Source organism: Orycteropus afer, unplaced genomic scaffold, assembly GCF_000298275.1.
Source record: "Orycteropus afer afer isolate SDZICR_OR568_19922 unplaced genomic scaffold, OryAfe1.0 scaffold00467, whole genome shotgun sequence".
Taxonomy (NCBI): domain Eukaryota; kingdom Metazoa; phylum Chordata; class Mammalia; order Tubulidentata; family Orycteropodidae; genus Orycteropus; species Orycteropus afer.
Window position 1 is genome coordinate 1,256,324 of NW_006922054.1, and position 10,635 is coordinate 1,266,958.

General features: G+C 35.9%; 1 protein-coding gene across 1 annotated transcript in view; it reads right to left on the minus strand.

Moving 5' to 3' along the window:
* Positions 1-539: 539 nt before the first annotated feature.
* CRISPLD1 (cysteine rich secretory protein LCCL domain containing 1) overlaps positions 540-10,635 on the minus strand; it is a 45,362-nt gene continuing 35,266 nt past the window's right edge. The window contains exons 12-14 of the mRNA XM_007954624.2: positions 8,343-8,418; positions 3,438-3,568; positions 540-591 (exon numbers count right to left, since the gene is read on the minus strand). Coding sequence (XP_007952815.1) covers positions 540-591; positions 3,438-3,568; positions 8,343-8,418 — 259 coding nt within the window. The remainder of the gene's footprint in view (positions 592-3,437; positions 3,569-8,342; positions 8,419-10,635) is intronic.

A 10,635-nucleotide genomic window follows, 5' to 3' on the forward strand; every position in this document is an offset into this window, starting at 1 on the left:
GTACTAGCAGGACTGAAGAGTCTATATGCCTAAATTTAACAGAAGAGGAAAAACTGTACAAGAATTAACTTGAAAATAAATGGAGATTATTTAGAACAGATAATGCATTGGACTGGAAAAATGTGATAATAATGTTTCTTTCCTCTTTTGGAGTTATTTTTTAATGCACCAGATGATAGTGTGAAGGCCATTCACATTCAACATTTAGACTCTTTTATTAGTGGCATATACAAAGCACCATATTATAAAACATACAAAATGTAGAACAATCATGACTATTTAACTGTCGAAATAAGTGCTAAGAAAATATAGCAATTTTTAACACAGGATTTCTAAAACCATTACAGATTCTTTACTTTTTCCAAAGCTTTTGTCCCATGTTTTATGTTACAGACTGTCTATAAAGATTTATATGCATTCAGTACTTTTTTTGGGCTAAAACAGTTGATATCTTCTGTACATAATGTTACAGTTTTTATACAAACTTCAAAATACGGCATTTGGAATTCTCTTTACTATCCTCTTCCAAGTGTTTTACTTCACATAACAGCAAACACTCTGAATGCTTTTCCTCCTGGAGGGTTCTGTAAACTGCAAAAAAAAACATGAAAATCATATTGATGTTGTCTCTACTTATAATTCTTCAAATGAATCATATCTTCTTAGGAACATCAAGAAAGCAGCCCTGTGAATCCAGATGGTTGACTTCCTTAAGAAACTACAATTTACAATTATTGGAAACCTTGAGTGAGGATGGCATAATTTTCTAAATCTTGAGTGTATGCTGTTCTATAAATTTATTGAAGAAATTTATGATGGATAGTAGTCAAAAGTCAGAAAAATAGTCTAAATAGAACTTCACAGATTCCAGATCATAGTTTTATACTTCCTTTGATCTTAATAAAGAAGAGTTGTTGTTGTTATGTGCCGTTGAGTCGGCCCCGACTCATAGCGACCCCTCCTTGGGTTTCCGAGGCAGTATCACTAAGGAAGTAGGATTGCCCAACCTTCCTTCCGAGGAGTGGCTGCTGGGTTTGAACCGCCAGCCTTCTGGTTAGCAGTCAAGTGCTTTAGCCACTATGCTACCAGAGCTCCTAAAGAAGAGTTAGGCAGTTGTTATTCTCTTTCATTGAGGGAATACTGAGACAGGTTCACAAGTGATTCACCAGGTTTCACTGTTAACTGCAATTTTAAAAGACAGCTTCAAGAAATACTTTGGAGTATTAGTCTATTATCATTTTTCAAGTATAACAAAATTGAAATTATAATGGCATCATACATATTAAAATTTTAACAATATGGCTTTTAGAAAAATCTCAGAGAAAAAAGTTAAGGATCCAGTCAGAATGGTCTTAAGAATTCCTTTGTTAAAATGGAAAATTCACACACATATATACACATGCACACACACCTGTCATTCTAATTTTGGAGGTGATTTTAAACAGAAGTTAAAAGCAATGCAGAATCATAAATTTTTTCTCTTTTATTACGTTGTTTATGTTTCATTAGGGAACATCACTCAAGGTATGTTTTGTGTAAATGCCTCAAAGTTAAAATACATTGATAATTCTGCAATAATATTTATTAGTTATTTTAATCAAATATAAATCTTTGAAGTGCTTTATATTTTTGCATAAAGTTTCATTTTCTTAATAATACAGAAGACTTTTAGAGATAAAGGGAGGTATATAAAAATTTAGATCTAGAAGAGGGAGAGAAAATGCAATTCCTTTTAAATACTTATTCATGTACAGGAAAAGAAGGGACAATTTTAGTGTGGAAAAAGGGTGAGTATATCCTGAATCAAAGGAGCTCTGGTGGCACAATGGTTAAGCACATGGCTGCTAAAAAAAAGGTCAGAGGTTTGAACCCACCAGTGGCTCCAGGGGAGAAAAGACTTGGCAATCTGCTCCTATAAAGATTAAAGCCTAAGAAACCCTTTGGGACAGTTCTACTCTGTCCTATAGAGTCACCATGAGTCAGAATCAACTTGACAACACATCACAACAGCAATAACAACACATCACAAATGTTCACACACAACACACATAACACATACAACACACACATATAACAGGTTTTTCACACCAGCAGATGGCCAGCCTAATATCATTTTTATTTCCAAGAAAGAAATTGACTAAGTGCCTTAGCAAATCAATGTATCTGGTGTGTTTCTTCCTTGTTCAGAGTGATACACTAGAAAAATGTGTATCTTTGGGCACATCATTTAACCCTGTGAGACTCAGTTTACACATCTACTAATTAGAGTTTATATTACTAACTGTTGGTGGCTGTTGGTGGAGCTGAGTTCATATATGTAAAGTGCCCAGCAGCACCTACAGGGACCATTTATAGTAGATGCTCAAAATTCAAGTTAAAATTATACTCATTTTCTTAGAACATACATCTGTCATCTTGTAAGAAGCTCTGGTGATGTAGTGCCTAAGGCATTTGACTGCTAATCAGAAGCTAGTACTTCATACCCACCAGCCACTCTGTGGAAGAAAGATGGAGCAATCTACTTCGGTAAAGAATTCATTTTATATATTTGCTTAAAGAGATCATGAGAAAGGTTGCAGAGAAGCCATCTTCTCAATAATGGCCTTTTGATATATTATCATCTGAAAACAGATGCTTTTTTATGAAGATAGCACCCAGGAGGTTATTTAGAAGGGAATCCAGATAACTCGCATGGTGTATTCTCTGGTGGCCTTGCTCCATGGGCAGTTCTGAAGACCCCAGTGAATTCTAAAATTGTGGGATTTTTCTGTACCTATACAAAATACACAGGACTTATTACTTCCACAAGAAACAATGATTTGAAAAAAACACAGTAAGAGTTCTTTTTTTCTCCTAATGTGTATTAAATACTTAACAAAGTGAGTCACACGAATTCCCATAACAACTAGATACATAGTACTAATAATGTGTTATTTAGCATAAGATGACTTGAAAGAAAGAGTTCATTTATTTTATACTAAACATCCAACTTCCAATTAAAAAGAGAGTTTGGCTGTAGGGAAAATCAGACTCATTGTTTCTGTCAAATACTTTTTCGGATAGCTGGATTAGAGAAATATTCAGTGCCATGTTCACCTAGAAAAATTAAATATATGGACTAATCTAGAAAATCCAAAAGAAGGTGACAGAAATTTCCTTATTATAAGATCAATTAACAAAGGAGTGGTTCTGACTCGTAATCCTATTTTCGTGTTGATTTTTATAAGCCTGTAGGAGACAGGCACCTCTGGTACTACAGCTTCTCTCATCCCTAGAAGACCAATTCTTACACAAGTGCATAAAGATTCTGGCTAAGCCATTTTCTTCAAACCCATGCTAAAGTCAGTCTGCTTTAAAGCAATACTAAATAAAGTAATAGAAGATACATAAGAATATTGATCATATATATATATATTTTAATTTGAATTTTTTTATACCTTTCTGAGAAGATTCCATTCTGATAAGACGCCGTGTAAGTCTTTCTTTTGTCCACAGGCATGACATCAACATAACCACCGTGATTTCGAACCACACCAGCATGTACTGCTGCTCTACATATACTGGACAGCTGAGGGGGAAAGAAAACCATGACATTGTTAGGAAAAATGTGCTGATCTTGTCCATTCTTCCACTGGACTAACGCTGACATCTGTCTCTCTGTGGATAGCCAGCGAGCAGCTACAGGGTTCTATTTTGTGCGTAAGACAATGTTTTAAATCACAAAATCTGAATAAGTTTGAAGGTAGATCCTAAAATCACTCCACATCTAATCTAGCAAAAACTTTTCCTGCTCAAACAACAACAGGCTTTTTGTATTATGGAAACAATGAAAAACAAGTTAGCTTTTTTTTTTTTTTTCATCTCTGCAAAGCCCATTTAAATCCTTAAATTTCAGGCTTTTTGTCCATACCAGAGTCACTGATCAAACGGCCACAAGTTGGATCATTTGTTCCTCATTTATGTTCAGTTTTGACTTATAGACAACTCAAACATAGCTCTGTATATCTCTATAAACCCTTTTCTCAAATAAATGTATGTATTAAATGAAGTGTTTCTCTGTTTTAAATAATATATTATGTACAGAAAGATTCTGCCTGAAAAAATAACTCCAATTTTTTTAAAAAGTAAAGTAATTATAACTTCAACCTAGATTTTCAACACCTATCACTCTAGTTTAAATGGACTGACATGGACCACTGAGAAAGTTCTATGATTATATTGTACTAATTATATCATTTCTAAGAGCCCAGGTGGTGCACTGGTTAAGTGCTTGGCTGTTAACTGAAAGGCTGGCAGTTCAAACCTACCAGCTGCTCCATGGAGGAAAGATGTGGAAGTTGGCTTCCATAAAGATTACAGCCTTAAAAACCCCGTAGGGCAGTTCTACTCTGTCCTACAGGGTCGCTATGAGTTGAAATCAATTCAAATGACAATAAGTATGTCATCTGAATCAAAAGGGATTTCTATGGAGAAGAAAATTATTGTCAAATTATTTATTTTGGTTTATTAGGTTTTTCCTCTAGCTTTTAACATTTGATTTTACCCAAATGTTCTACTAAAATTTAACATTATCTGAGAATAGCCTGCAAAAATTCCTACAAAATGAAACATTTGAACTGTTTCAGTATAAAGCACCACTCCCATATCCCCTACAGGTCTTTTCTCATCACATTGGTGTGTTCTTTCCTCATCTCTATATGCATGTGGGTGTGTGGGTGAGTTAACATGCTTTTTCTAAATTCGCATTAAGCATAGGCCTCTTACATGGCCCTTACTTATCATGGGGTATTCTGTGGTATATGACTCAGATTCCAGATCCTGAAGGTCAAGCTATTTAATCTGAGACTTCAGACTGGTTCATTCCTATTGACACCCTGCTGAGTGATAATTTGCATTTCTACCCCAGATAATTTTAAAATGTAGATTCGGATTCAGTATATCTGGGGTGGAAATGCAAATTCTCAGCAGGGCGTCAAATTGGAATCAACTGGTTTAAAGCCCAGGTTTAATCGTTTTCATGCTTTCACCATATCACAAAATGCCATATATCTAATACCTTGCATGTTTACTCCAAGGAGGCATTTATTCACCACTTAAAATCCTTCACTGAATTAATTAATATTTGTATCTAATATGGTTCATTATCTCTGGGATTAAAAACCACCTGTACACATTTCAGTCTTTTTCCTGTTTTGCTAAATGTGTATCAACAGCATTTTGTCAAGGCAATACAAGTGCTTAGATATGCTATTCACTAGATTCAAGTAATTAATGTGTTTTGAAACTATCGTTTTGGGTAAAACTAAATTATGCAGTCACCAGGCAGTTCTACTTGAGTTGAAAGGTCAGCAGACTTTATAAGAAATCCACACTCTATAAGAAATAGTATATAATTAAAAAGAAAAAAGAGCTTTATGCAAATAGTGAGACATTTTTCATTAATGCAGAAATGAATTCTATCTTTAATAAAATAGAAATAAAAGTTCAAAGTACTTTAAAGTAACAGAAAGTTCAAGTGTAACTTTATAAATGTTAATGGGGGAAAAAAACAGTTGAGGTGATATTATGATGAACGAAATGAGTGGGGTTGGGGAAGAGAAGAAGGAAAAGGGGAGGGAAACAAGGAAAAGGGGAGAAAGATTGATTGCTTCTCACCTTCCATATCAACTTTAATAAAGAGAGTGTATACTATAGAAGGCGGGAAAATTGGCAACTAATGGCTGGATGCCTGAGTCCTATTTACCAAGTGTTAGTAGTCTTTATACTTCCAAATTACTTCTCAAAGTAACTATAGTAATAATACATATTCCCTACCCATTTCACTAAGGTATGAAGATAAAATGACCTCAGGAAATAAATCATAACAAAACTTTAACTCCATCAGAGCTTAAAGGTAGATATGGAAGTATGTAGGATATTTTGAAAGATTTCTACCATACATGATTAAAATGAAAAGTTGTGGTGCTTAAAGGGACAATTTTTGGGGAAAAAAAAAGGTTTCTCTGGAAATTTTGGATAGTGCCAGATATGGTCATTCATATATGCTTCCCAATTTTATTTTTACCCATGAATATCAATGTGCAAGGCACTTACTTAATGCCTGATGTCACTGTGTGAACTAAGCTCTGTTTTAAGCCAGGAAGCAAGCCTGTCTTGTTTGCAGCTTGGCATACATGACATTGCAAATGAAAGAATGATCAATGATTACTCAGCTGCTGCCCTCAAGGAATGCATAAACTATAAAAGAGGTAGGAAAACAATTCTAATACCCAGCAGAATCTGTTAAGCCTTAAAAGAAAAAAGTCATAGAGCTTCAAAGAAGGGTGACATCATACTTGGACCGGGAGATCCAGGAATATACCTCACAAAGAAAGTGGTATAACAAATGACAATGATTTTGACAGATAAAAATGATTAAAAAAAAAAAAAAAAAGATTGGATGTAGTTCAACCAGAGGCAAGAACATAAACACCAAGTTTAAGGCTAGCAAACTCAAGATACAACCAGGACTTTTAAGCTGTAGATAGGAATAACACAAACCTGGAGCTTGGGAGAGATTGAATTTGTAGAATAACTTCAAAGTTAAAGATAAATTGGAAAAAAATGGACTTAAATGAACTAGTCAAGAAAAATAAAGTCATAATAGACACATTTCACCTCTCTCTTTGTAATCATATTTCCATAGCAGTCTACTAAATATATGAGCGAGAATATATTTCCTAAGTTTTTTTTTTTTTTAAATCTGTAATGGTTTCTAAAGGCCTGCCACATGAAATCTAAATTCATCAGCACGTACTGTCAGATTCCATATCTACGTGTTTTGTTGTTGTTGTTAGGTGGCATTCAGTCAATTCTGACTCACAAACAAAAAAAAAAAAAAAAAAACCAATGCCATCAGGTCAATTCCAACTCACAGCGACTCTCATTGGGTATCTGAGGCTGTAAATCTTCACAGAAGTAGATTGCTCAATCTTGCTTCTGTGGAGTGGCTGGTGTGTTTGAACCACCAACCTTCTAGTTAGCAGTCAGATGCCTTAGGCACTGTGCTACTAGAGCTCCTTTGAAAGTTAGCAGAGGATTCTGACTCACAGAGACCTCATATGACTGAGCAGACCGGCCCCACAGGGTTCCCTTGGCCTAATCTTTATGGAAACAGATCTCCAGGTCTTTCTCCTGCTGAGCTGCTGGGTAGGTTCAAACCATCAATTTTTTGGTCAGTGGCCCAGTGTCTCATTGCACCACCAGGCTACTTTCTATCCACATGTTTTAAGAGTTGGCTGCAGCAACGTTTTAAGAGTTCATCTCCAAATCTTACCACCTCAGAAACAAGGAAACCCATTTGCTACACCCTACAATTGTTTTTTTTGGGGGGGACATGACAATCACTTGCTCTAACCTGCATGTCATCGTACCACCTAGAATCCCACCTAGAATGTGTTCTCTAATCCTCTTCATCAAACTATTCTTTAAGCATGGCTCAAAAAGAGCTTATCCATACTGAAGCCATCACAGCTAATATTCCTTCCCCAACCGCAGTAATTTCATTTAGGTATCTGACTGCTAACCAGAAAGCTGGTGGTTCAAACCCACCAGCCACCCCTCAGAAGGAAGATTGAGCAATCTACTTCCATAGAGATGCCATCTTGGAAACCCAAGGAGGGGTCACTATGAGTCAAGTCGACTTGATGACAGTGAATTTGGATTTTTCTGGTTTCATCTGGCTTTCTTTTGTATGTATTTCATGTATTATCTGTTTTTTGAGTCTGTGCTATTTTTTAAATTCTCCTTGGATAAGGAAGGAGCTCTGGGGGCATAGTGCCTAAGGCATTTGACTGCTAACCAAAAGGCTGGAGGTTCAAACCCACCACCCACTCCTTGGAAAGAAGAATGGGCAATCTACTTCCATAGAGATGCCACCTCAGAAACCCAAGGAGGGCTCACTATGAGTTGATAGCAATGAGTTTGTTTTTTTGTTTTTTGGACAAGGAAGATATTGTTCATATGCTTGATAAATTCTTAATTATTCAGTTTATATTTCAAATACTGAAGAACCAAAACAAAGATTGAAATATGTGTTCTTTCCCAGGTATGCCTCCAAACTACTTCATTAAGTGCTTGATAAAGGAGATATAGGTAGGATAGGAAGAAAAATTGAGTCAAAATAAATTATTATGCTCTCATATTTGTATATGGATAATCTTTTTTTTTGGTATTAGTGATTAATGAGCCTGTGTTTATGTACACAGAATCTAGTTCTTTGATCTGCATTTAAATGTACATTTATATACATTTAAATGTACATGCTTATATATATTGGGAGCTGCATAAATAAGGATACTTACATCAGAATAAATTCGAGATCCAATTACACGAGCATAATGTGGGTTGGCTTGCATACAGTTACGAGGACAGTATACTCTGAAAATAGATACATAAAGCAGACTGGTTAGTTTACTCTTTCTTATTAGAGAAACCAGACATGCATATATAAAAGTAAACCCAATATTTCAAAACCTACTCTTTCCCCCCCCCCTTCCCTGAAAAAAGCCAGTTGTACAAGTCAGGCAGTAGACACAATTGCTTCTGTTTATTTGCTCTACTTGCAGATTTTGGCAAAAATATGATTCTTACTTATTTTGTAAAATTTCCCCAGGAAACCTTCTAATTTGGGCAATCAAAGCAGAAAGAAGCATCAGGAAGTAACTGCAAGTATCTGGGAATTTAGTATCCAAACAATCTGTAGGGTTTTACAAGCAGGTAACTTGTAAAATTTAAATCATTATCTGTTTGACAGATCTCATAGCTTCTCTTTACTAAATTCACATTTTTAGGGCTCTCATCCAGTTTCATGGTTATAATTACCATCTATAAAGTGTTGATTCCCAAATTTACATCTCTAGTTGGCGTCTCTTAATTCCAAACTTGCAACTTGTCTATCCAATTGCTTATTCACCATCTCCACTTAAATGTAATAGGTATTTCAAGCTTAATATGTATAAAACCAAAGTCCTAATCTACTCCCACAACCCCAAAATCTGCTCTTTCTTCCCACTTCAATAAACGGCAACATCATTATTCCAGGTGCTCAGATCAAAAATCTTTATTCTTTCCTTGATCTCTCTGTATCTCACACCTTACATTCAATACATCAGCAATTTCTATAGCCTATAGCAAGGTCCCTGGGTGGTTCAATCAGTTTGTAATCAACAGGTAATCTACAAATTGGAAGTTCAAGCCCACCCAGAAGCTCTGAGGAAGAAAAGTCTGGCAAACTGCTTTCACAAAGAGTGCTGTTGTTTGTTGCCGTCAAATAGATTCCAACTCATAGAGATCCCATGTGTGCGGAACAGAACTGCTCCATAGGGCTTTCAAGACTGTGAACTTTTGGGAGCAGAATGCAAGGCCTTACTTCTGAGGTGTCTCTATGTGAGTCTGAACCACCAACCTTTCGGTTAGTAGTCCAGTTCTTAACCGTTTGCACCACTCAGGGACTCCTCCTGTAAGATTACAGACAAGAAAACCCAATGGAGCAGTTCTGCTCTGTAGCATGTGAGGTCACCATGAGTCATAACTGATTCAACAGCAACAGTTTTTTTTATATATTAAAATGTGTCCACAATCAGACCCCTTCTAAGCATCTGAATCATTGCAACAATAGGCCTCATCTTCTGCTGTGTGGTTTATTGCCATAAGCTTTCCTTCCTATAGTCTCTCTAAGAAGCTCTGCTGGTCTGGTGGTTCAAGTATTAGGCTGTTAACCAAAAGGTCAGCAGCTTGAACCCACTAGCCGCTCTATGGGAGAAAGATGAGGCATAGTCTGCCTCTGTAAAGATTTACAGCCTTGGAAACCCTATGGGGCAGTTCTACTCTGTCCTTAGTGTCACTATGAGTCTATGGAAATGGGTTATGGACTCTGTTTCAGACTTTGCCACTCCAATCTATTTTCCATGTATAAATCCAATCATGTCATTACTCTGCTCCAAATACTTCAGTAACTTTTAACCTTATTTTAAAAAATGGTAAAACCCTTACAATGACCAAGAAGCCTTACATATTCTGTCTCTTCATTACCTCTCTGACTACATATCTTACTCCTCTTCCACTGCTCAGCCCACTCCACTCATATGGGTGTAATGGCTATTCATCAGGTTCCTGCCTCAGGGCATTTGCACTTGTCTTCCTCTCTGCATGGAATGCTCTTTTTCTAGATAGCTTATTGTTTCAGACAAATCAGTTTATTTTAGCTCATTTAAAAGGAGTTTCCAAAGGCTTTTTAATTTTAATTTTATTCTAATTATCAGTGTATATCAATCATGATATTAAAAAAAATTCCATTCCTAGAGTTCAAGAAATTGTCAAACGGCACTTAAAAAAAAAAAAAAGAAAAAGATTAACTCTTTTGAATGAATACACACACCCACACCCACACAAAAATAAAAAAAGCTAAAACCAAAACCAGAAAAAAGAAATAAAACAGTGAGTTTGACTTAGTATATCAAAGTCTCAACGTAATGTCTACATGAAAATTATCACTTAATGAAAACATCAATAGTTTATGTTATGTGCCATCGAGTCAGCCCTGACTCATAGTGACCCCTCCTTGGGTTTCCGAGGCAGTATCACTACGGAAGTAGG